This window comes from Dreissena polymorpha, chromosome 15 (assembly GCF_020536995.1).
Source record: "Dreissena polymorpha isolate Duluth1 chromosome 15, UMN_Dpol_1.0, whole genome shotgun sequence".
Lineage (NCBI taxonomy): Eukaryota > Metazoa > Mollusca > Bivalvia > Myida > Dreissenidae > Dreissena > Dreissena polymorpha.
In genome coordinates this window covers 29,001,743-29,029,667 of record NC_068369.1, presented here as the reverse complement: position 1 = coordinate 29,029,667, position 27,925 = coordinate 29,001,743, and the positions used below count along the sequence as shown (strand labels likewise).

The window sequence follows — 27,925 nt, the reverse complement described above, 5'->3', positions numbered from 1 at the left end:
CATGCTGGGAAATTTGTCGTCTGCTAAAATGTCGTCTGTTGAATTTCTAAAATTAGCATTTTCTTCGAATTTTTTTCAAAGAATACTATCAGAATAGCAAACAGTTTGGATCCAGATGAGACGCCACGTTCTGTGGCGTCTCATCTGGATCCAAACTGTTTGCAAAGGCCTTTAAAATTCAGCTCCAGCGCTTTAAGGGTTAAATGAATGATCGAAGGTGGTCGATTTTAATACACAATTTTATTAAATTGTTCAATACAAATATTGCACTTATATTCAATAACAATTTACACGGTATTTTATACGGTTCACTCTCCATTCAACAAAAACTCACCAAACATCGGCTGTCAGAAAAAAATGTTTAACTATCGTTACATTTTCTTCTTTATATTACCGTAACGTTCGGTTTATTTTTGTTATATCAACTTTATTTGCATTTTAATCTGTCAATCTATGTTCATCAACCTATCAGCAGTAATGGTTATCCAAAATGCCACGTGCTTACGACATTATATTTCACGCATACTATTTTTCATATATATTTGCAAAAAGGTCTCATCAAGTGTGTTAAAAAAGAGACAGATTTCAAAACTCATTAATGTTTTTTTTTACCTTTTTCCAATTCACATTTAGAAGCAATCCTCGTAGAGTCACAAAATATAACGACAACAACAGAACTCTTCAAATTATTCAATCGTTTCGCGTTGCAACGCTTTATAATTTTCAGGTTTTTAAATCATTAAAAGATGCATATATGGTATTTTAAAGCATGATACATGTTCAGTATTACTGTTTCCTCACAAATATCATAACTACAACGAACAGTTGCGAATCTGAAATAAAAAAAAAAAATCACTTTTGTCAATTTACCAAAACGTGAAAAGGTCCCTTTAACGCAACTGTTTTATTACTAGTATAGTAATATAGTACATACAATCTACTTTTTTTCAACAGGGGAGGCTATCGCGGGTCATGTTCAACCATTTTTTTATTGACCTCCCTTGCAATCACCAATAAGGTCACAATATACTAAATAGTTCCCCTATATAATTCAATGTAAAAGCGACATCTTTAGGCGAAAGTAAATGCAAAATTTTGCACATAGAGACCCCCATAACCATACCTTTTCTTAAAGGCAATTCTAAGCGGAGTCGATTTGTGCAATAAAAAAAGATAGTCATGTACGAACCAAGAAAGAACTTGTCAAAAGACAAAATCGACTGTTTTTGCAACTTTTTTCCGGCCGTTTTTAGTGGAATGTAACCTTTTTCAGTGCACTGTTTTACTATAGTCTCTAAGTTTATCATATTTCAGGGATTTAGTAGTGAGCACCTTTTCACGCCCTACTACTTTATCCAAAAGATAAAACCAGAACAATAGTGTAAAGTGTACAACATGCCTTCGAGTCAACTATTATATTTGTTTAGTGGGTACAGCCCTACATGAAACGGTTATTTAGTATACTGTAACCATAAGCGTATATACATGATTCCCATATAAAGTCTCCTATGGCACTTATTTATGCTCGATTTGTAAAAAAGTAACATTATAAAACGAGGCCCTTTTTTCGACGGCGTCTAGTTTCCGGTACGCGGCGCCCAGATGCTGTCCGCGTGGTTCCCCATGTAGCTTCTCCACTGCTGTTGATTGAATGGGAGCACGTGACCGCAGCGCTTACCGGAAGTGACGACATCGGTCGCGTTGCTGCACTTGCACGTGATTCGGACCCTGAAAGGAAGTTCAAGCTAAATATCATCGCTTGGGCTTTTGACCATTATATAATTTCCCTAAAACAAAATGAGTTGATATACGTTTTAAACGAATTAAAATAGTAAATAAATAACTCCCTAAAAGTATAACCTTATTGGCGTATGCTTTCGATAAATTTAAAATATTGAAATAAAATTTAATAATATTTTAATAATATATATGAAATGGCAAAAACCCTTAAAAAAGCGAAGCAAGAGTTATGGATCACGTGCACAGCACTTCAACTTAATATGACCTATCTACCTATGAACGAACACACGAAGTTTTAATTTCAAATCTCTTATAGCTTTTGAGATGTGCTTTGGACAAAAGTGCAATATAAACATAAATAAACGGCGAAATATATTACAATAAGGAGATAAAAATTGACGAGCTCTTAAAAACTGCACTTTTAAGATCTACCTTCCCAACCCATTACAATTTTGGTGAGGGGTGAATTTGTGTATTTCGAAGTTCATGAGGTCAGATCCCGCCTGTGGCTGCATTATGTGATGACCCGGAGTGTGTTCCAGCACTCCTACATAATTAACTTAACTAGACTCACGAAAAGTGGTACCCAGCTTGAATTAAAGCTGCAATATCTATGTACTTAGTTTTTATTTAAAAGAGAGTAATTTTGGTGTGGTTCTGTGTTGTGGAGAAAAACCAGAGTACCCAGCGGAAAGCCAAACCTGTCCGGTATGGTGACCATCAACCAATCGCCTGGGTGAGAAGCAAGTGTACCGGCCGCTTTGCTTACAGGTGAAAACAGCCACTTTTCTAACAGGCGCAAACAGGACAGCCTACATATGTAGCCTACCTATAGACGGTCATCTGGCCCATGTGAATGTTGAAGGGGTTGTATAGAGTCTGACTCTCGTACGTTCCCTCTTTCGGTAGATCGTGTCCGCTAGATCGTAGGCACTCGTCCGTGATCGTGTGTTCGTACGCGTCGTGGTCCATCCCATAGTACGAGCCTAAGTAGATAAGACTATTTTCTATCAAACGTGAAGCACACAGCAGTTACTTAATGTAATTGAGCCACGTTCTTTTTAAACAGGGCTTAATGCACGTGCGTAAAGTTTGGTCCCAGATTAGCCTGTGAAGTCCACACAGGCTAATCATTGATAACACTTTCCGCGTTATCCGGATTTTTGCTTAAGATTCTTTCTTTTCCCGAAAATATCATTACAGCGGAATGTATCGTCCTTGCTTAGCCTGTGCGAACTGCACAGGCTAATCAAGGACGAGACTGTATGCATATTCAATAAGCCCCGTTTTATCCAGAGCTCGGCTCAAATGATAAAATTTTACAGTTCATTATGTTTTACGTGCCTATTTTACCTACATTATATCGGGAATATTTGATTTGTTCGACATGTTATATGTTTTATAGAAATAAGCCACAAAATGTTTTTATGACATTTGTTGTATCATGATTTTTGTGACATTCAGTTTTTAATTACCCTGTGCTTACGATAGCAAACATTACCGGACAGTTATTACCGGACATTACCGGACATTACCGGACATTACCGGACAGTTACCGGACAGCTATTCATACTTGCATTTGCGGAAGTTGCTATCAGTTTAGCAAACAAACATCCCGCAACGTCATTTTTCCCGGTGGAATACATATTGTATAGCGTTATCACACCAAATAAGGATTTATTGATTATTTGCATACCATTCTACTGCCAGAATTTTTTCCCACAAATCGAAGTATTTGGTGAAAATAGCTGTTGCGCAACCACAACGCAAGTATTAACCAATTTATGCCTAGCGTCTAGAAAAAAGGCCTTAGCAAACAGCGTAGACCCAGATGAGACGCCGCATTATGCGGCGTCTCATTAGGGTCTGCGCTGTTTGCTTAAAGGAATTTTGTCAGAAATATTCTTAATATAGAAATAAACATACTAAACATCCCTAATTTTGGAAATAAATTGATCCAATTTAAAAGGATGGGAGAGTCCACTAGGCATAAATGGGTGAAACACACTTGATGAAAAAATCTCACTTTTTGGATCAAAGCGTATTTCTTCCTCTGACATTTTCTTCTCGATGCATTTTTGATCCTGCGGTAAAATGGCACGAGTTTTTGCGGGGAAGAACCAATAGGTCGCAAACACAAGTTCTATGGAATGGTTGTAATTCTTATGGTTTTGCGGTAGAAGACTTGGCATTAGACTTCCGGTAGAAAGCAGGCGCTGTAAACCTTCTTCGTCATGTGGTCCAACATGGCGGCGCTTCCGTTTCCGGTTTTGAAAAAAATTAGAATTTCCGATTTTTTCATTGTATTTATCCGATTGTAATTTTCTTTTGCGACCAATTGTATATGCTATTGAATTATCATTAGTTGTCTGTGTGTTTACTCGTGTGTCGCGCATAGCAATTGGCTTAATAGCCTGTTTTTGTTGAATATCCGAAATCGATGTCATATCCGGTTTGGTATTTCTTGGTCGAACACGTGATCTACCGTAATCGCTATTCGGAATCCTTTGTTTTTGATGTTTATGATAACGATCATCGTTGAGTCCACTTAAAGATGGACCTCGTTCCAAGCTCCGGTAAGGTTCGTCTAGAATCGGAGCAGTATACTCATAATCCGGATATCCGCTCTTTTTTCGTTCATCAAACGGAAAAGAATCCAGCGGCCTTTTCGGCCCTTTTTTGTATGTTGTCCGAATAGAGGGGTCTAATATAGGGGTTTCGAATAGGGACTCATTGCCTTCTTCTATAGGGAACAGCTCCGTACCCGGTTCTGGGTCTTCTGTCTGAAACAGTATAAATGTGTACATCAAATTTAGTATTAACTGTAAAATAAGTAACATCCGTTGGCATAAATTTTCGTTATTTTAGAAAGAAAAATCTTTTTCGTGGACACATAAATTCTTCGATATCGGATTCTGGAATTTTATGACAAAAGAGTGTAAATGGTGTGGATCGGTCAAGCAAAGTAATGAACGAAAATTTATTTTCCACGAATAATAATAAGTTTACAGTATTTCTTAAAGAAAAAAAACAGTGATTCCTGATGTATTCACCTCTTCGCCCAGAAAGGCTTTGCAAAATTTATTTTTATAATTTGACTACCGTTTGCAATGCTACTTAACAAAAACTAGTGTACCGTAATTACTCTATGTTTTCGGACACTTAAAAATAATAAAGAAAATTCGTGTCCGAAAACATAGATAACAAAAATATAAACAAAATTTTGAGACATAAAAAACGGACGAAAACACGTGTGTCCGAAAATAAAGAGTCACGAAAAATAATTATTTTTGCTAAAAAAGGGGTTGTCCGAAAACTTAGAGTGTCCGAAAACATAGAGTAATTATCCAAGAAAAGGTGTGTCCTCTCTTGTGTTAAATCGTTTTCTTCATGAAAAGTTATTTACACATTAAACACGACAATTGTTCGATCTTAGGCCAAGTCCCGTCTTATTTTTTCATACGACATAAAGCTAAAATACATGAGCAGCGCTCTGTGAAAAGGCGGTTTAATGCATGTGCGCAAAGTGTCTTTCCAGATTAGCCTGTGCAGTCCACACAGGCTAATCAGGGACGACAGTTTCCGCCTAAACTGGATTTTTGCTTAGAAGAGACTTTCTTTAAAAAAAGCATATAATAAACGCGGAAAGTTTCGTCCCTGATTAGCCTGTGCGAACTGAACAGGCTAATCTTGGACGACACTTAACGGTCATGCATTAAACCCCCTTTTGTCAGAGCGCGTCTGAAATGTTATTTCATGTTTAGTGTTTCTGAGAATTTTCGAAATCCACGAACTAACACTTACTAGGGAAGGAGCAAAATAAAGCGAGTATTTTGCAAAATAGCCCTATGGCGATTGTTTAAATAAAAATGAATTTCATAACTGTGTTTGTTTGTTTGTTTTTTACCAACTTCATAACTGTTGCTAATGTTAACGAGACGGTTATACGGACAGTCAGAATCACACAAGTCGCCAAATTTCCTATTTTTAGCACTGGTCGCCATTTTGGGAAAGGGAAATTTGAAAGGGAATACCTCAATCTAAATTTTGTGGGAAAAAAACCCCTCCTATTTTTACAACCTAAATCTAATAAACGCCCAGTTTCCTTTGTTGCATTTTGTTATTGGAAAAAAAGGCATGGGGAAACTATGATTGTTGGAAGGTTCGGACCAATCTGAACGCTTCGGACAGTGGGCTACACCACATCATCTCGCCGTTATGTCGAAATTGTCCGATGGTTCCCGATTGGGGTCGGACATGCCGGAAATTAACAGTTTATTGTTGAAAACGGCCGAAATGGGTTCGCAAGCAAGATGAATATCGCCACAAAGACTTAAAATATGCAATTCGTATTAGTTTACAACATCAAATGTGGAATTTGTTGTCACTCATTGAAAAGAAGCTACATGCTTAGCTTTCTAAAAAAACGAGTACGGTTTGTGTTCAGGCGTTGCGGTTCTTAATAACAATCGTGATACATCGGCCATCTCCGGACTCCTCCGTAAGAAAGGCAGATTTAAGCAATAAATCGTCTGCTGATCAATAATGTTCTTAATATTTGAAAGGAATTTAGGTTTCGAAACACTATAAACTGCATATTGCAACCTAAATACGATTATTTTGTTCAAAATACATAAACTTACTAGCTTTTTGTTACTTCCTCTGTGTTGATTGATAACTGGAACACTGTTTATTAATAAGTAAAAACACTTAAACAATAAAATATGTTGGGATGAAAAAATACACTCAACTTGTTCTACTTACTAACGCGGTGTCGTCTGCATCGAAAGCAGCGAACTTCCGGTACTCCTCGAGATATTCCGGATGTGACGCCACAAAGTCGATGCCCATCTGAGTCGTATTTTGCCAGCTTGCATGCTCTAGAGTTTTTCTCTCTTCTGAAAAGAGAAAAATATGATAAATATGATAAGGGCTACCGAATTATTGAACGTATAAATACTATAGCTGATAAAATGATGACCAAGACGACGATCAGGACGACGACCGTGACGACGACCACGACGACGACCAAGAAGACGATAATGAGGATGATGACGTGAATAAAGCTATAGTGTTGTTGCTGCTGTTTATGTTGCTGGCTTTACTGCTGCTGATGATGATGATGATTAGTATGATGATGGTGATGGTGATGATGATGGTGATGATGATGATGATGATGATGATGATGATGATGATGATGATGATGATGATGATGATGATGATGATGATCATGATCATGATGATCATGTGATGATGATGATGATGATGATGATGATGGTGATGATGATGATGATGATGATGATGATGATGATGATGATGATGATGATGATGATGATAGACCTACCCGAGTAGTAGACTGTAGCCCCTGGTGCAACGATGTGTCGTCCTATGGCGTAGATTTTACTGTACCCCTTCGTCTTGAATCGCAGCTTACAGAAGTCGGAGCGGCTTTGCTCGTGAACGTTCGTACCTGGAGCAGAGAATATCGCAATCGTGATACATCGACTATTTCCGGAATACTCCCTGGGAACATCGACTATCTCCGGAAACACCGTAAAATAGATTTATGCAAGAAATCGTCTGCTGATCCAGATTAAGATTAATAGAACTGAAACACGGGATTACAGTCAATGAAACACAAATTGTGGATTAAGATCATATTGAAAGGAATGTCAATAAAACAAAGATGCTATATCAAAGTCTATCAACAGTTATGATGGATTCAACTCAATGAAACAAAGAAAGTCAACGGAAAACGAGATTCTGGATTACGGTTAAGGAAACCGAGAGCGGAATGTAAAGGTAAACAAGACTATTGCCAAGCAATAAAAGTCCCCTACCTCTCCATATTGCCATCTTTCCATGATTCAAGTTTCATGAAAAAATATGAAGAACATTTAAAGTTATCGCAGGATCCACCAATTTCAGCAATATTTCTAGTCTATTTGTTACCATAGCAACCAGAAATCTTGATGTAGTAACAAAATGAAATGACATGCATAATGTCAATATTGCCATCTGTCCATGTTGCAAGTGTCATGAAAAAATATGAAGAACATTAAAAGTTATCGCAGGATCCAGAAAAGTGTGATGGACTGAGAGACTGACAGACAGACTGACGCACAGAGCGCAAACCAAATACCGGTAACCAAACCAAATACCAAAAACAGAGATTGTAGATTAACGTCAATGAACCAGAGATGGTGGATTAAAGTCGACGAAACAGAGATGGTGACTGAAGATCAAGAAAATTGGATGGGGTACTATGGTCATTGAAACAGAGACGGTGGGTTATTGTCCATTAAACAGAGATGAAGGTCTCAAATTAAACCGGTCACAAGTCAAAACGGTACAAAACCAAAACGCCATCTTGTCAAAACGGCTCAAATAGCTGTCACCAGCGTTTATGGTCGGAAAAACACCGGTCCGTAATAAAACGATGTCTTGTTAAAACCGATAACTATTTTATTTGTCTGTATTTCAACACCTATAACATAAACGCCGTGGCGTAAAGGATATGGTGTCCGCCTATCATGAATTTGAGTCGCGTTCTTACAACGCTGCTCATTTCATCCCCATTGTGGAAGAGTTCTCAAGATCTTCCCCGAAGACAAGAAGAAAGGCTCTACTCGGCAAACATACTGGAGAGCTTTTCAATTAACGCAAGGCTTCCGATGCAATCGGGCTTAAATAAATAGCTCGAACATAAAATTAAACAAAATTCAAACTTAACTGCCCACCTTCTACAAATTTGAACTCTCCACCCTCGCCCGGGTGATCGAGACAGTCCGCGGCCCAGTACAGAAAGAGGTCGTTACCCCGCCCCTCGACCCCTACGGTGAGGCTGGAGGCCTGGGCCCCTACTGTGTCGCGGATAGGGGGCGTGATCAGGGGTTGGCCCGTGCGCCCGTCCAGGACCGTGGTCTGAAATATTGGGAAATAAATAAGCGTTCATTACGGTAAAAATGAGCTTCGTTCTCGGAAAACGGGGCTTAATGCATGTGCGTTAAGTTTTGTCCCAGATTATGTTATAAAAGAAAATCAAGTCTAAGCGGAGAGTGTCGTCCCTAAATAGCCAGTTCGGAATGCATCGGAACACATCGGAACACATCGGAATACATCGGAACACATCGGAACTCATCGGAATGCATGGGCTAATCTGGGACGATACTTTACATATACATGCATACAGCCAAGTTTTGAGAGAATGTAGCTCAGGTTACGCTCATGTTGGAACATAAATCGCTTACTATGGACAATAAAGAAATCGTAATGGAACCACAAGAGGTCATATTGGAACATGGTTTGGAACATGAAACGCCAATAATTGAACACGACGCGCTCATATTAACACATTTATGCCTAGAGTCTAAAAAAAGAGGCCTTAGCAAACAGCGTAGACCCAGATGAGACGCCGCATCATGCGGCGTCTCATCGGGGTCTGCGCTGTTTGCTTAAAGGAATATTTGTAAGAAATATTCTAAAAATAGAAATAAATATACTAGACATCCCTCATTTTGGAAATAAATTGATCCAATTTAGGAGGATGGGAGAGTCCACTAAGCATAAATGGGTTAATATATAAAACAACCGCAATGGTATTCTGATTACCAAGCAATAATAACATATAAATCGCTTATAATGACACGTGTATCGCTTTTAATAGAAACTAAACTGTACATATTAAAAAGTAGTATGGCAAAATATAAATATAAATTGACAATTCTTGAAAATATTTGAATTAAAATTACACACACACACACACACACACACACACACACACACACACACACACACACACACACACACACACACACACACACACACAAAATGGAGAATGACCCATGCACATAAAGAAAACTAGGTAAGCGACAGTAAATTGTTCAACAGATTTTGACCCCTCCTCCGCCCCAAAAAAAAGGAACGATCGAGAGCATTTCCAATATTAAGATTTTATTTTCGATTTGACAATCAGAGGGAGGAACGAAGAGCGAAAAAAATGGTGTTCATATTTATTGGAAAAATCGGCTTAACACACTCAAAGTTTACAAAGAAAATGCTAACAATTTCTTTTACATACAAGCTGGCCCGGTTTAACCTGGAATTTAGATAGTGATTGGTCCATGGTGCCCTGAACTTGTGTTCATGTTTTTGTTTGTGTGGTTAACCCTTAAAGCGCTGGAGCTAAATTTTAAAGGCCTTTGCAAACAGTTTGGATCCAGATGAGACGCCACATAACGTGGCGTCTCATCTGGATCCAAACTGTTTGCTATTCTGATAGTATTCTTTGAAAAAAAAATGAAGAAAATGCTTATTTTACAAATTCAGCAGACGACATTTTAGCAGACGACAAATTTCCCAGCATGCAAAGGGTTAAATCTTTGCTTTATTTCCTGTATGACTCGGCTTCAAGTGCCATGTCTATACATTCAACACAATAGGGCGAGTTTTCATGGGAAAAAACAATGGCCGTTAAACAAAATAAATCTGGGAAAAAATATGTTTAACAGGCTGTATTAGACGTATTGGAGGGAAATTACATTTTTGATTGAAAAAAGACCAGACAGCCTTTTGCTGCTATTTCGAACAGTTGCACGAAAAAAATTATTGGCCGTGCTCTGTAAAAAGAGTGCATGTGCGTCGAGTGTCGCCCCTCATTAGCCTGTGCAGTCCGCACAGGCTATTCAAGGACGACACTTTCCGCTTTAGTGATATTTTTCGTTGCAAGAAAGTCTCTTCTTAGCAAAAATCCAGTTTAGGCGGAAAGTGTCGTCCCTGGTTAGCCTGTGCGAACTGCACAGGCTAATCTGGGACGCCACTTAACGTTCATGCATTAAACCCCTTTTTCACAGACCATGGCTCATATACTTTGTGTTATAATTGGTGCCGAAAACATTGATCTCCGCACGAACATTAAAAAAAGAATATTTTCAGCTCATATGACGTTTTTATATTCTGCAAATCTAACGAGTAACGGACACCTTATCGTTTTATTGTGGCCGTAGTGTCGAATAAAAATACTTTAAAATCATGATTCTTCGTGGGAAATTATTTTCGTCGATAACGTTGGTTGCCGATCCACAAATTTAACACAAACATTAACACCGGAACACATCGGATCACATCGGATCACATCGGAACATATCGGAACACTTTCTTTTATATCGTTGGTTGACCAATCCACTACTTTAACACAAACATAACGGAACACATCGGAACACATTATTTTGTTGGTTTTTCGAGCCACGAATTTAACACAAACATAAACATCGGAACACATCGGAAACACTTTCGTTTATTTCATTGGTTGACCGATCCACGAATTTAACACAAACATAACGAAACACATCGGAACACATCGGAACACATCGGAATACATCGGAACACATCGGAACTCATCGGAACACATCGGAACACTTTCGTTTATGTTGTTGGTTGACACAGGTATGTGTATTAACACATACCTGGTTGACCGTACCACGAATTTAACACAAACATAGCGGAAAACGACCGAATTTTTCTAATCTTTTTCCCAAAGTCAGAGTTTCACGAGTTTACGCGTTCACCAAAAGGTTACTGTAAAAACCGACGAAATCTCATGCCAAGAATATATAAGATTTTTCTGTAACTTAATTTGAACAGGGCCCAGACTTGGAAAATCTATGCTACAATACTATATTATATTCGTTACTATAAAATTGCTGTAATAAAAAATGAGCCCTCACCTCTGAGTAGAAATACACCGGAAATCCGGGCCCCTTTGCGGACTTGATCAGGAAATCCGGAACATCATCGTCGTTGTAGTACCCTGGCGAGGGGGTGCTTTAATGGAAGGTCGGAAGAAGTCTCAGACTACACAATTAGGCAAAGTAGGTAACTGCCTATGGGCTCCGCGAGTTTTAGGAGCCCCATGAGACCGTTACGATTTGTTTTACCTACTTAATTAATGCCTATCTAAAGCCCTATTTAATGATTTGTGTGTGTGTGTGTGTGTGTCAGAGTTTATTTACAGGTCATCGCTGAGTCTTCACGACTACCCTATGTGCTGACCTGCCTAACCAAATGATTTGACGTAGCTAATTATTGTATATACATGTAAATGGTATTATCATATTAAAGGCTTGACATTGTCTTACTAATTTACATTCATTTATGATTGCAGCCGTGCTCTCTTAAAAAGGGGGCCATTTTCATTTTGTACAGTTTCACGAAAAAATATGGGCCGTGTGAATAAAAGGTTGAATGCATGTGCGTAAAGTGTCGTCCCATATTAGCCTGTGCAGTCCGCACAGGCTAATCAGGGACGGCACTTTCCGCTTTTATTATATTTTTCGTTTAAAGAAAGTCTCAAACATACCCAAAATCAACGATTATTTCCTAAAATATTACGTGAAATAAATTTAACCCATAACAAATCCGTGTTCCTTATAGCAAAAGCGTAAATTTCAACGCTAGATGTGGTATGATAATAAAGATTTAACGAGATACACAATTCTTTTTTTATTTGTTGTGTCACAAAATATTCCATGTTAATTTCCCGCGAATATATCAGAACATTTACGAGCAAACGCGACATTGGCTTCGGGCAGCGTCGGAGGCAAGACGTAGTTCTCGACGCATATCGTGACAAAAAAATAAAAACGAGCATTTTGTATTTCGTTATATCTATGTTACGAGACCACATCTAGCGTTGAGATTTCGGATATTGCTATAAGAACACTGATTTTATGGGTTAACTTTATTTTACGAAATATTTATGAGATATTCGTTGATTTTGAGTACTTGTGTGGCTTTAAAGGGACCGTCAACCAGATTGACGAAAAAAGAAAGTTCCTAAATACCGTATTTTTTACAATTATTAGTTTATATTGATTAAAATATCACGACTGGTATATAACATTACTTGAAAAAGCTCATATTTTCAGTATAGTCGGTAATACAATTTTGCGATGTGAAATCGAAAGTACATCGCGAAAATAGGTGACATTACGATATACACACCATAAATAACGCAAGTAGATTGATCATGTTATATATCAGATATATACAATTCAATACGCATGCACAATTTGCATTCCTGTGTTTACCACGTGACGATGATGATCAATCTACTTGCGTTATTTATAGTTAACTGGTAGTTACCTGGTAGACATACCCAGTAAAATTTTAATACCGAATATACTGAAAATATGAAAACTTAACAACATTGTTCAAGTAATGTAATATACCAGTCGTCATATTTTAATCAATATAAACTAATAATTGTAAAAATATACGGTATTTGATAACTTTTCTTTTTTCGTGATATATAGCAATCTAGTTGACCGCCCCTTTAAAGTTTATGAATTTTGTGCCTTTTTCCGTTTGCTCACTTACTGGTAAGACTCGGACATAGGCAGGGTGTAGTTCCAAATCACGGAGAAGTTCAATCCGTCAATGGCGAGTACGGACGAGTTGAACACCGGAAGTACGATGTCCTCCACGCCGTCCCCCGTGAGGTCGACAAGGACCGGAGGGGTCATCACTCCCTTGTGGGCGTCGGTGAAAAGGGGCCGCGCCTTGTGAGGTAAGACATCATACAGTGAGATCTATTGATGCAAGCAGAAGCGTAGCGAGGGAGGGGCAGGGACAGCAATTTGCCCCGGGCGCAAACATGAGGGGACGCCCGAAGATGAGTCATTATATTCGTGTTGGACTAGAGTGTGTAGTGCCAGACACCAGTCTACTACAATAGAGCGAACGGGTGACCAAACAATGAAAAACTGGATCATTAACCCTTTCAGTGCGGGAACCGAATTTTGAAGGCCTTTGCAAACAGTTTGGATCCTGATGAGACGCCACAGAACGTGGCGTCTCATCAGGATCCAAACTGTTTGCTATTCTGATAGTATTCTTTGAAAAAATCGAAGAAAATGCTATTTTTAGAAATTCAGCAGACGACATTTTAGCAGAAGACAAATTACCCAGCATGCAAAGGGTTATGTAAGTATGAGACTAATCAGGAACAGGGAAAGACGTGCTTTATTTTAGAGGTGATTTTTCTTCGTTTGCAAGGACGATTACGAGAAATTCATTGGACCCACGCGTAAGTAAATTAGTTGTTATCAAGGCTTAATTGATCCAAAAAGCATTGCGGAATGTTATTGTTCGTGTAAAATTAACAAATTCTTACCACTTACAAAAATAATGCAAATAATGCCACGCAGGTATTTTTTGCACACCTAAACAATAACCGCCCGTTTAAGGTCGGCCAAAATTAAACACATTTTCTTATTACGCTACGTATTTGAATCAATTTCTTTCATTTTATTGGGAAATCACAACGAACTCATAACGCGATGACGTCAAACAAATGACATTAGTTTATAAATTGAAAACTAATTTCTCATGATCTGCTATTAACCCATATATGCCTAGTGGACTCTCCCATCCTTCTATATTGGATCAATTTATTTCCAAAATTAGGGGTATCTGGTATACTTTTTTCTATATTTATAATATTTCTTACAGAAATTCCTTTAAGCAAACAGCGCAGACCGAGATGAGACGCCGCATTATGCGGCGTCTCATCTGGGTCTACGCTGTTTGCAATGTCCTTTTTTCAGGACGCTAGGCATAAATGGGTTAATCGTGAACCAAACACAGTGAAGTAGCTACTTTATCTCACATACATGTATATTTTATTCTGTTAATCACTTCTCAACATTTACACATAATGTATGATACAATAATAATAAATCAATATAGATGGGGGGGGGGGTGGAATTGTGTGAAACACAGCGGGAATTTATCGACAACCTGGTCAATATTCCCCCTATAAGATATATTTTTCTGTGCAACACTACATGTACTCAACAATTACATATACTTTATGAGAAAATAATTAAAAATAATTTAAAATCAATTGTGATAAAAAAACACTATCTGGTCAATATCTCACCGTATAATACATGTACATAGGATAAACATCATATCTGTAAATTTTAATGCTGATATCACACAGATGATTTATGCTGAATACATGTACTTCTTAACCCTTTGCATGCCGGGAAATTTGTCGTCTGCTTAAATGTCGTCTGCTGAATTGATAAAATTAGCATTTTCTTCGATTTTTTTCAAAGAATACTTTCAGAATAGCAAACAGTTTGGATCCTGATGAGACGCCACGTTCTGTGGCGTCTCATCTGGATCCAAACTGTTTGCAAAGGCCTTAAATATTCGGTTCTCGCATTGTAAGGGTTAAGGGACCTTTTCACGTTTTGGTTAATAAAAAATAAAAAGTTACTTATTCCTTGTAGATTTGATATTTGTGAGGAAACGGTAATACTGAACATTTTACATGCTCTAAAATGCCCATTATATGCATCGTTTGACGATTTAAAAACCTGCAAATTATTAAGCGTTGCAACACGAATTGATTGAACAACTTGGAGAGTTCTGTTGCTGTCGTTAAATTTTGCAACACCACGAGGATTTCTTATATAAAGTATAAATACATCACTGATTGTATGAGCACGGACGGACGAGCGGTCTAAGCGTTAGACTTTTACTCCAGGGGTCAGTGGTTCGAGCCCAGTTGAGGGTAATTTTATTTATTTCTCTAATTTTATTCTTGTTTCTTACTGGAGCTTTTTAGATCCCATGTTAACATTTATCAATATAAAGCATTTTATGACAAACTTCAATATCTGTCAAAATCTGTGAAAAGGTCCCATTAGCAATGTAAGGTATTTATTGCATACCATATCAATATCTCCCCGGATGAGGTCGGCCAGAGTGACGACCCACAGCGACCCCCCGTGCGTCTCTCCCCCTGTACCAAACAGCACGAGGTCCGTACCGTCAGGCCACGTGTAGATCTGGGGCGAGTAGTAGGACTCGCGACCGTCCGGAACGCCCATCCATCTGATCACGTGACCCGTTGCGCCGCTCATCAGTAGGATGCGCCCGGAGAGACGATGGGGGCTCCCTTAAAGAAAAAGCGTGAATGCCTACGAGCAAGCGCGAGATTGGCTTCGGGCAGCGTCGGAAGCATTACGTAGTTCTTATGAGCGGCCCGAAGCCAACTTCGATTTCGCTCGTAAATGTTCGGATATTGTCGTGAGAAATAAGTTTGAAGGACAATATCTACCATTGAATCCCCAAGTTTCTTCTTCTTCCATGTGATGTACTAATCTCACTCTGGAGCATACTCGTACATTTTGGTATATAAAAAATAAAGTCCCTTAGAAAGTTAAATTCAATTAAAGTCCTTTCTCAAGACAAGTTTTAAAGGCTTCATTTCCACCCCATAGAAAATGATGAGCAGCAATCAGCATTAAACCTGAATAGACTACGAGTTACTCGCAGATTGTTCTGGTTTTATGCTGTTTGCACATAGCCGTTTTTTCTTTGCTTCTGATGGGGAAAGGGTTAAATGTAAGGTCACGTGGGCATTGTTGATAAATTATGGTGTCTACCCAGCGATCAAGAGTCCAAACTTCGATCTTGTTCAATGAACACAAGTGCATGCACAGGCGACTCCGATGGGCCACCCGGTTAGCGCAGATATGAGTGCACGCGCTTCTCTAAGAAGACCGGGTTTCAATCCACTATCCCGGTAGTCCAACTTGTTGACGCTCTCAAATATTAAGCTACTTTCCAAAGAATTTAGCCCAAATAGTATCTCTAAATTCTTTGCGCGTTTTATAAATAAGACTAATATCACGGAAGCATGTGAGTTCACAATACCGGACATGTCGGGTTGCCCACGGGTACTCAAGCGCCCTTTCACAATAAAAGACCAACATGGGCGATCTCATTCATCAACAAGTTTCAAGTTTCGAGTTTTATTATTGGAATATCGTCAAAATGCCTTTGACCATTTACATACAAGTTAACAAATTATAGTCAAAGTGCATCAGTACAATACAAAAAACATACATAATTATGTAAATAAATTATAATGTCAATTGTGTAAACATCATTTACAAAAGTAAATGTATTGACAGTTATGTAAGAAGAAACAAGTAATAAATAAACCATGTATTAACGGTTTCATACAATATTAATTTAAGAAGGAGCAAATTCTTCTATTTTTTCCTCACGGAGTTTTATTGCATCAGTAATGAATCTGGCAACATTATTAGCTAGAAATGGCGCGGCCGCGGCCGACGCGTATCCACACGCGGCGGCTTTTGACCCAGGGGTCAGATAAAAATTCCAAATATTGCACTGTCGCACATATGCTCATAGCTACCATGTGTTTAAGTTTCAAGGTTCAAGTGATAATAGTGTAGGAGGAGATAGTGGCCAGGACGGAGGGACGGACGGACAGACGGCGGAGATAACAACATAATCCCCCGCTCCATTTCGGAGAGTGTGGATAACTACAGTATCAACAATATGCGCCTGGAGAGCCGATAAGGGCCCCCTGGCGGAGAAAGCACGTACGAGCCTCGTTCTGCATGTGCGTAAAGTGTGATCCCAGAATAGCCTGTGCAGTGCGCACATGCTTATATGGAACGACACTTTCCGCCTTAACTGGATGTTTGCAAAGAATAAACTTCCTTAAAACGAGAATACTATAAAGGCGGAAATAGTCGTCCCTGACTGCACAGGCTGATCTGGGACGACACTATACGCACATGCATTAAGTCCAGTTTTCTAAGAACGCGGCTCGCTTTTTAGAGCGAATTCTACAATAATCATGATTTGATCCACGTCGTGCGAAAATGGGTATTATGCCATGTGCGGCTAGCGTAGCTACAGACTAGAGTTTGTCAGGAGCTACTTTGTCCGCCAAAAAGTCACGCAAGGTTTCGTGGACAAATAGGCTGGTCGCATATGGCATAAGACCCATTTTCGCATGACGCGCCTCTTTTGTTGTAAGGTCGCGTTGGCGTAATTGATACATTTTTAAACGATTTAGAAAAAAAATTCATCTTAAATGGGTACGAAGGGGTCGACCTTTTGATGTTTCAAATATTTATTCTCTTATATGCTGATGACATTGTACTATTTGCGGTTACACCTCAAGCCTTACAATGTGGATTTGAAATTCTTAGCAGCTACTGTCAAAAATGGCAATTAAAAGTTAATGTTAACAAAACGAAGGTAATTGTGTTCCGAAAAGCGGGACCACTTGCAAGGAACATACAATTTACATATAATAATGAAACTATTGAAATTGTTAGTAATATATCTTATCTTGGAGTCGTTTTCACGAGTGGTGGATCTTTTAACCAGACGCAAATAACCTTAGCAGGGCAAGCAAGAAAGGCCATTTTTAAAATGAAAAAATACTTATATACCATTACAAATATAACAGTAAGCCATCAATTAGAATTGTTTGATAAACTTGTTAAACCAATTTTGAACTACGGTTGCAAAGTATGGGGCTTTCATAAAGCACAAAATATTGAACGTCTTCATTCTCAATTTTGTAAAAATATCTTAGGTGTTAAAAGGGCAACTCAAAATGATTTCGTTTACTGTGAGTTAGGGCAACATTCGCTTATTGTAAGTAGATATTTTAAAATAGTTAAATACTGGTTTAAAATAATAGAAAGCAAAGAAAATAAGTATATTAAACTTATATATAACATAATGAAACATGACTTTGAATTAACACCGTCTAAAAAAAATTGGGTTAGTTCGTTGCATCAACTGTTGTCAAGTTTAGGGTTTTTAGAAGTATGGATACACCAAGGGGTAGGACAAAAAGAAGTTTTCTTGTCATTATTCAAACAAAGAATTAAGGATTGTTTTTATCAAGATATGAATTCACGATTAACGGAATCTAGTCGAGCCTTGTTCTACAGGCATCTTAACATAAACAATGATTTAAAAATGTACCTTACAAGCATCTCAAATGAAAACCATCGCATTGCTCTTTCTAAACTCAGAGTATCATCTCATCGTTTAATAATTGAATCTGGCCGCTGGCATAAACCCATTGCTACTCCTTATAATGAAAGAAAATGTACACATTGTCAAAAAATTGATGACGAATATCATTTTATTTTAGAATGTTCTTTATTAAATGACTTAAGAAAGAAATATATCGATAAAAAGTATTGGTTACGACCTAACATGCAAAAATGTATTGAACTTATAAATTCAGAAAATGCACTAACATTAAGAAAACTAGCTTCTTTTACATTTCTTGGTTTTAAAGTTAAGAATTAACACCATAATCCTTTATATAAGTAATGTCATTCATTAAATTAATCTCCTATACATGTATAGCCTGACATATTTCATTACGAATTGTATAACTTAACATTAAATTAAAGCTTCCATGCATTTATAGCTTGACATATTTCATTACGAATTGTTTAAGTTGCTTATCCTGTTTACCGGTAATTAAAATATTCATATGAAAAGTAACTTATCTATGTTTTGCTGGTGTTCATAATACTGTTCTTTCTTACGTTTTCATGTTTCCAATGTACGCAGAAAATTATGATGCGTTAATATACTCATTCTGAGTGATCGGCAATTATATCTTGATCGCCTCTATTAAAGGCTCATCCGTTTATGTACTAATTATGTATGTTTTGTTTACTTGTGATCGGCAATTATTTCTTGATCGCCTCTTTTAAGCTCATTTCAGAAATTATGGGAATAATATTATTTTGTAATGTATTTTTTTATTATAATTATTTATCACTCATAATGGGCTTCTCCGCTTGTTTTCATGATTATTGTGTTGTCCATGCACGTTTTATGTATGTTTAGTTCACTTGTGAGTGAGGGCATGTGTGTATGGGAGTGGGTGTATTCGTGTGCGCGTGTGTGAGTGTGGGTGTATGCGTATGGGAGTGCGTGTGTATTATTATCTTTATTATTTATTTATTTTTGCATTTTGCTTTGCCTACGTTGTTGTTAATTTTATTGTGAATTTATGTTGTCCCCATGTACCTACTATGGCGTATTGGATAGAAATAAACACCTATACATTATGGTAAGCGGACTCAAGTGTCTCAATAAACCCATTTTAAAGGGATCTTTTCACGCTTTGGTAAATTGACAAAATTGAAAAAAGTTGTTTCAGATTCGCAAATTTTCGTTTTAGTTATGATATTTGTGAGGAAACAGTAATACTGAACATGTACCATGGTCTAATATAGCCATTATATGCATCTTTTGACGATTTTAAAACCTAAAAATTATAAAGCGTTGCAACGCGAAACGATTGAATAATTTGGAGAGTTCTGTTTTTGTCGTTAAATTTTGTGAAACTACGAAGATTCCTTATATAAGGTATAAAATACATCACATATGTGTAATCGGCGGAATAGCTCAGTAGGCTAAAGCGTTTTTACTTCAGGACTCTGTCTGGACTCCAGGGGTCACTGGTTCGAAACCTGGTCCGGGAAATGTTCTTTTCCTTTTTTTAATTTTATTCTTGATTTTTTACTGGAGCTTTTACGATCCAATGTTTACATTTATCGATATAAAGCATTTAATGAATAAGCTAAAAAATGCCAAAATCTGTGAAAAGGCCCCTTTAAGACTGTCGAATCTTGTTGGGGGAAACAATATATCATTATTTCAGTAAGAAAAGCTTGCTTCCCTGGAGAAGCAGCGAGACAGTGTATGTGAAATAAAATACTGTGTTTTCACACTAATGCACGTAACTATGCGCCACAGATGTTCAATGTAGCCACGCGTTTGTATTACGAAGTTTGTGATGTTACTCCCGTCCCCCCTCCCGAGTGCATAATGTGAGGACTTGGAGTCTAACTTTACGGCCACCGACCTTTGCATGTACATAACAACATACACAAATCCGTCCCAATTATCGTGAGTCCAGTGAGTTTATTAGATGGTGCTGGGATACAATATCCGGGCCCACACATAATGCAGCCTCATGCACATAAAGACCTAATAGACTCCAAGATACACACGCACCCACACACCATGCGGTGGGATCCTTATAATAACCATATTAATTTTATATCAGATTATCGGTTATTGTATTGGAAAAAATCGGAAACGCCTGATTCGCCGATACTTGTAACAATATCACCTGGAGTGTCCGATAATTGGAAACACTCTCTATATCCCATCCCGCAATGTAATACAATAGTTCGATAAGATCACAGCATATTGAACATATGTTCGTTGGATTTGCCGCCTTTAGACTTCGATAAATAAATTTGAATAAAAAGTCATTACGCCTCAATGGACAACTGTGACTCGGATCCGATTTGTGTTAAGGCTGTTGTAGTTGTTGTTGTTTTCTATTAGTTTTGGGTCAGTCTACATACGTTGCGACATAGAATGTTATTTGTTTGAGAGTTTGATTGTATTAATTGGCAGAATTTAATATTCTGAATGCATGTGGCAGAACTTTTAAACAAGCTCTATGTGCTGAATGTTTAAGTTTTTTCTTTGCGCTCGCCATAGATAATAAGTTATATTGCGCTCGCTCGCTTAAAATTTTTGGCGCAAAATTCCGTCGAACAACTGATAAATTTGTTGTGACCTCTTAAGTTGGGAGGCGGAAAACTACAACAGGCGAGGCATGGTCAGGGGTGATAACGCATGATGCGGCGTCTCGTCTGTGTCTGCGCTGTTTGCTTAAAATAATTTCTGTAAGTAATATTGTAAATATATAAATAAATAAACTAGACATCGTTAATTTTTTTTAATAAATTGATCCAATTTAGAATGATGGGAGAGTCCACTATGCATAAATGGGTAAAGTCACTTGAGGCTTCTTTACAGCTTCATTGTGTCTGAAGCTATTGGCCCCGAGGGGGTAATCACGTGACAAACAAGATGGCGACTTGCATGCAGAGACAGGTATTTTTCGGCGTTATATACCCTGTATTACTTGTGTTTATTATTTATAGTGAACCTCACTTTCCAGCCATATCAGTAAAATGTGATTAGGGTTAATTTCGTTTTAAAATTCGCTATTTATCACGACTTTACTACCCGCACATTTTCGTAGTGGAGCTGTAATTAAGTCTTCCCGCAAAAAATATCCCAGCGAGGCAAGTCAAGACATAGAGCGACTATAAATACAAGATAACGCTAGTAACTTCCTTGCTGATATTGCTGGAAAGTGAGCGGCATTTAAAACAAGCAATAAAGGGTATAACACGGCGAAAATACTTGTCTCGAAATAGACGTCGCCATCTCGACTATCACATGATAAGCCCCTCAGGGGCTGCTTTACCTTTCCCACTCAGAGGCAAAGTTGAAATGCCAATATTCAAACAGCATTAAACAACAACAGTCTGTGAATTACTCGCATTCTGATATGGTTGTATGCTGTTTGCTGCGTGGCAGTAGCTCAGGGTTGGAAATTAAGCCTTGACAACTAAAAGCTATTAAGAATATAACTTGATTTCTAAGGGACTACAGACACGTCACCAGGGACTACAGACACGTCACCATGACTACAGACACGTCACCATGGCTACAGACACGTCACCATGGGACTACAGACACGTCACCATGGGACTACAGACACGTCACCATGGGACTACAGACACGTCACCATGGGTATCTGAATGGTCAACGTTTGAATTTTCAAATACATAACAAAATCCAAAATTGTTTAACATTTGCTTGATATTTGAGACCCAATATGAATAAACTTTATTACAATCGTTTAAAACTTGTAAACTTTTTGCATTATGATATTTTCATTGTTAAGAATTTTCAACCAATATTTTAGAATTTTTACAAACCTGTTTACATACAATAAACCTGTTTACATACAATAGATAGTTACCTAATTCATCATAAATAGAATCATTACATGTATTTATTTTAACCGGTAACAATCGTTTGCATTTTTTTAATGAATGCATTCAATATCATCTGACTTGTGTAACCCCATACTTCTGAAGCATAATTAAATATAGAACCTACAAAAAAGTCAATTACTTGACACAATATTTGTGGTTTTATGTCAATTTCATTCTATTTAAACAATACTGTATTCATTTCCTTAAGGGCTTTACCGACCAAATGTCCCTGGTTTAATTTTAAAAAAATCCTGTATTCTTCAACACCGTTCCTATATAGTTCAAAGGGACCTTTTAACATATTTTGGCATGTATTAAAGTTTGTCATTAAATGCTTTATATCGATAAATTTCAGCATTAGATCTAAAAAGCTCCAGTAACAAAAACAAGAATAAAATTAAAGACAAAAAACAAGTAACCCTCAACTGGGCTCGAACCACTGACCCTGGAGTAAACGTCTATCCCTTACACCACTCGGCCATCCGTCCTCATACAAAAAGTGATGTATTTTATACTATATATAAGCAATCCTCGTAGTAACCCAAAATATAACGACATCAAAAGAACTACCCAAATTATTCAATCGTTTCTCGTTGCAACGCTCTATAATTTTCAGGTTTTTAAATTGTCAAAAATGCATATAATGTATATTTTAAAGCATGATTAATGTTCAGTATTACTATTATCTAACAAATATCATAACTGAAACGGAAATATGCGAATATGATTTTATTTTTTTGTCAATTTACCAAAACGTGAAAAGGTCCCTTTAAACCATTATTTAATAACAATAATAATGATAATGATAATTATAATAATAATAATAATAATAATAATAATAATAATAATAATAATAAGTCAATATACGTTACCTGGGTCCTGAAGTGGATCGCCGCCGTGTATCGCTAGAACGTCAACGACGCCGTCACCGTCAATATCCGCTATGATGTGCGCAGTATAGAGATTCATGATGGCGTTCTTGGCCTCCTGTTTCCCGAAGTTCCAGAGCAGCGTTCCGTCTTTGCCGCTGACCGCTCTGAACGCCTGTAAGAACACAGACTCTCAATGGAAGAATCTCGCTCTGGGGGAAACTGGGCTTAATGCATGTGCGTAAAGTTTGGTCCCATGTACCCTTTCGCACCGTTTTTAAGGATGGTGTTGGATATAACAAAAGCGAAAATAATATTTAAAAACGGCTATTATGTACACGCAGTGGTTCGTACACGCGCTTTTCATCTGGGGGACCAGCGTTCATTACCGGGTCAAGGTAGCGTGTGAGTTTGTTCGGTGGTCACTATAACGGAAATAAAGTAGGAGTGCCCTATCCGAGCTCTAACGTAATGCTGCCTGAGGAGCGATAGACTTCATAAACTTTGAAATACACAAACACATACAAACACAATTGACCCTTGTCTTACTTACCCCTGCTCGTCCGCCAGCTAGGCAGTCGTTGACGCCATCTTTGTTCAGGTCCGCCTCGCAGTTAATACCGTAGAGCTCGTGATCTGTGGTTAGCAGAATACGAGATAATTGAGAAATGCAGTGCTATGCACTCAAAAAAATCATCTTGATTTACTTGAAGACATATTTTGAATAAACGACAATCCTTTTATTTTTATTTTTTCGCCCTGTGTGCAGGAAAAGCATCGATTTTCACCAAGAAATCGCCTGTATGTTTAAGATTTGAGACTTCGGCGGAAAACTTGTGTAAATGCGGGTTGCTCTCAACATTAACGTAGCCCAAAAAACGTTGAAAAAGCAGTGACATTTGATTTGTATAAAGTTCTTTTTAACGTATCACATTACATACCTTTTAATATCTTAACCCTTAAAGCGCTGGAGCTGAATTTTAAAGGCCTTTGCAAACAGTTTGGATCCAGATGAGACGCCACAGAACGTGGCGTCTCATCAGGATCCAAACTGTTTGCTATTCTGATAGTATTCTTTGAAAAAAAATCGAAGAAAATGCTAATTTTAGAAATTCAACAGACGACATTTTAGCAGACGACAAATTTCCCAGCATGCACTCAGCTTTACCAAATGATCTTTTAGAAAATGAATCGTAATGAAGGTCCCTGAGTGAAAATTGTTGACATTATGTACTACTATAGTTGAAAGTTTTATGTACTACTATAGTTGAAAGTTTTATATAAAATTACATAAGGATTTGAATTAATATATTGTGACCTGCATAGTGGCGCCACAGCTCCCGTCCCGTCGCGCCCTCTAGCGCTAATAGCCCGCCAAAACACGGGTAGACTCCGTCGAAATAAATATCACAGACGATACGTGGAACGCTCATCCCGTCTGCGCCTAGAGGCGGAACGGTCAAAATAAACATAGACAGAAAAGCCATTGTCGTTGAAAATATTTATTTCAGACACTTGTATATGTAAGATAAATGGCTCTGTTCATCGTATGCAATTAAATGTATTGTTAAATAAAATCATGCAAATTTGGTTTATTTCACTGCAAACCATTTCATTTGTTTTAATGAAGCATATGTCCAAAGGTGTATATTACCAATGGATATTTTACATAAACTAGATGCGGACGTTATGTACCTACTGTTTTGACCAATTTTAATAGGGTTATCAGAAACCATTTATGGAAGGTTCTTTAAAGAAATGGACTTGGGCTATAACAAAATAAAAGTTATGATAATATCTACAGCTACCAGTTGCGAATCCGAGAATGACATCCAAGACGCCATCTTGGTTGACGTCAAGCGGTCGAAAGGCGGACTCGGTCAGAAGCTTGGGGATTCCCACGGTCCATACGTCATCAACTGTGACGTCATCACATCCAACGATGGTCGAGAAGTCCGGTTTTGATTGGTCAGCAAGAATTTTAGCACTAATCGAGGCAGCTTGTATGTTTTTTTCTAGTGATGACAATTTCTTGTTATGCTTATTTACAAAATACACAACGAGTCCCATGAGTGAACCTAAAGAAAGCACCAGAAATAGAAAACAGCAGATGGCGTTTATGATTGGTCGGCACCGCGCGCATGCGCTATGGTTCAGCCTCGCTTTCGTCCTAGCGCGAGGAAACATCAGAGGTTTTGTCGCAGACGATCGATCCAAATTACCGCCTTGCATAAAAACCGCGTCTTCGTCCGAATACTCGTTATCCCAATCGGGCGGGTGGTCAAAGTCTCGGACCGTTTCGTGGTAACCGTTTCTTTTGCCGCCTTTGTTGTACACGACACGCATGTCCATGTCCTCTTTGTTGAATGCGGCCGGCATTTTTGCGGGTATTACGCTTTTTGCGGGCGTTTGAAGTTAATGAGTAAAATCTGTGAATGATACAAATACAAATTGAGTAAAGTAATGAAGTTAATGAGTGAGATCTGTGAATGATAAAAATACAAACTGAGTAAAGTAATGAAGTTATTGAGTGAGATCTGTGAATGATACAAATACAAACTGAGTAAAGTAATGAAGTTAATAAGTGAGATCTGTGAATGATACAAATACAAATTGAGTAAAGTAATGAAATTAATGAGTGAAGTAATAAGATAAGAATGTCATTTCGGAAACGCCCCAATGGATGATGGACCATATACTCTGACTGGGTTCACGAAATCACTAAACTTTTGATTAAAAATACATCCAAATAAATGTAATACGAACTGTCGAATTTACTGGATGAGTAAGCTGCATGAGTAAACAACAATCCATCGTCGATAAAGTTGTAGATTTAGCTTAAAAATAGTTATGAAATAAAATCAATTTCAAAGACATTATTCTGTATTATTTAATATACGATAATGATGTTATAATGCTTAGTTATCGGTGACGAGGCTTGGTTTCACACTGGGTGGGGTAACGACGTAGTCATTCTACCAGTTGACCAACAATCTAAAAATTGATGATCCGAAAATAGCGATCACTTGTCGACAACGGTCACTTTGGCCATTTCCCTTGACTGACCGCTGTTCTCAGTTTTGACTGTGGATCTAGCAAACTATAGAACTATTTTTGATAACTCTCTGTGCAATGAAAGATGGAAAATCAGATGAAAGTAGAAATATCCAAATCGTTGTTGATATAAAAACTTACCCAGTTAATACTTTCTTTAAAGAAGACTGACAATCTCATTTAAATAGGTACTACTGAATATCCGAATATCAATATCCGAAATACCAATGATTATTTGAATCCTAAATTCATACGCTCACGCTTTGCCTCATTTAAATCAAGTAATGTTAATTTAAAACTTCTATCGATTTTGGTGAACAAACAAACGCTTTGATCTCATGCTTGTATACGTTTCAGGGAGTAAACGTCGAAAAAACATGAAAACGCAAGTACGTGCATTTTATTGCGCATGCATGTTTAGAATCACGTTTAAACATGATGTTTTATACAAATGCAAGAATTTGGGCTTGTTTAGATATAATTTAATTCCTCCGCGGACTATATCTAAGAGTATGTACATTCTTGAGGTGTGCTCAGGCACCCGTTTAGAGATGACAAAAACATATGACGTCACTATATATATATATATATATATATATATATATATATATATATATATATATATATATATATATATATAAATGAGCCGTGCTCTGTGAAAAGGGGGTTTAATGCAAGTATGAAAAGTGTCGTCCCAGATCACCCTGCGCAGTCTGCACAGGCTAAACCAGTATATATGCCACAGAGAATAGCGCTTTGTCGTATTTGACTTCTTTTATTAATCATGTTCTCACTTATGAAAGACGGAACCTTATTATGTTAGTTTTCTGATTATGATGTCATTCTTTATAAGATAGTGTGTCTATTTTTCACATGATTTGTGAATTAATATGGTCCTGCTTATCCATCCATTCACTCAATTGATATTGTCGCTTGTATTTAAGCTTTAAATACGCTTCAATTTACCGTGTGTAATGTAGAGCTTCTAAGGAAATGACTGCTTAAAAGTGCATCGATAGTGCCATCGAATTGTTCAGCCTCCATTTTCCCGATTACTGCGCTAGTATGCGTGAATGTCAATCGATACTAACCGCTCACAATAGTATCGAATTACTGGCAGCGTTAGAGAAAACATGCCAGTGCCAGGAAGAAATTTGTAACACAATAAATGCCTTAAAATATCATTTCGATCTGTAATGGATATGTGTCTTTAATTAAAGATAATATTTAATAGCAAATGCACTTACCATGTATGTTCCATTTTCCCTCAATCCTCCACAGTTTATCCGGTTTTTCTGTCGCTTAACGGTCGCGTTATATTTAACATTTACAAACAAACGCCATATTGGGAACAACGAATATGGCGATGTCGTCATTTTCCGATATCGCAGACGACAAACGGAACCGCGCAGTAAATAACTGTAATCGATTTCACGCGTCCGTTCTTACTAATAAATCAAACCCTACACATGGCGTATTGTGACATTGCTCGTGATATTTTCTCGCGTACCG

At 37.7% G+C, this 27,925-nt stretch overlaps 2 protein-coding genes across 2 annotated transcripts in view; both read right to left on the bottom strand.

Moving 5' to 3' along the window:
- LOC127861055 (uncharacterized) lies at positions 1-27,842 on the bottom strand. Its single transcript, XM_052399416.1, has 14 exons — positions 27,661-27,842; positions 25,168-25,788; positions 24,678-24,803; positions 23,913-23,995; positions 23,363-23,534; positions 15,483-15,709; positions 13,117-13,298; positions 11,466-11,562; positions 8,481-8,664; positions 7,085-7,210; positions 6,505-6,638; positions 3,767-4,523; positions 2,570-2,726; positions 1-1,728 (listed from the first exon to the last, which is right to left on the bottom strand). The coding sequence occupies exons 2-14, from the start codon at positions 25,736-25,738 to the stop codon at positions 1,578-1,580; spliced, it is 2,967 nt and encodes a 988-aa protein (XP_052255376.1). The 5' UTR covers positions 25,739-25,788; positions 27,661-27,842; the 3' UTR covers positions 1-1,577.
- Positions 1-27,925, bottom strand: part of LOC127861068 (40S ribosomal protein S19-like) — a 251,655-nt gene that overhangs the window by 106,585 nt on the left and 117,145 nt on the right. The window lies entirely within an intron of this gene.

Excerpts from the sequence above, each read along its gene's own strand:
- LOC127861055 (XM_052399416.1), bottom strand. The coding sequence starts at position 25,738 with ATGCCGGCCGCATTCAACAAAGAGGACATGGACATGCGTGTCGTGTAC. Across the intron at positions 23,996-24,677 it reads GCTGTGGCGCCACTATGCAG|ATCACGAGCTCTACGGTATT; the intron begins GTCACAATATAT and ends TGCTAACCACAG. Across the intron at positions 8,665-11,465 it reads CGGTGTATTTCTACTCAGAG|ACCACGGTCCTGGACGGGCG; the intron begins GTGAGGGCTCAT and ends CCAATATTTCAG.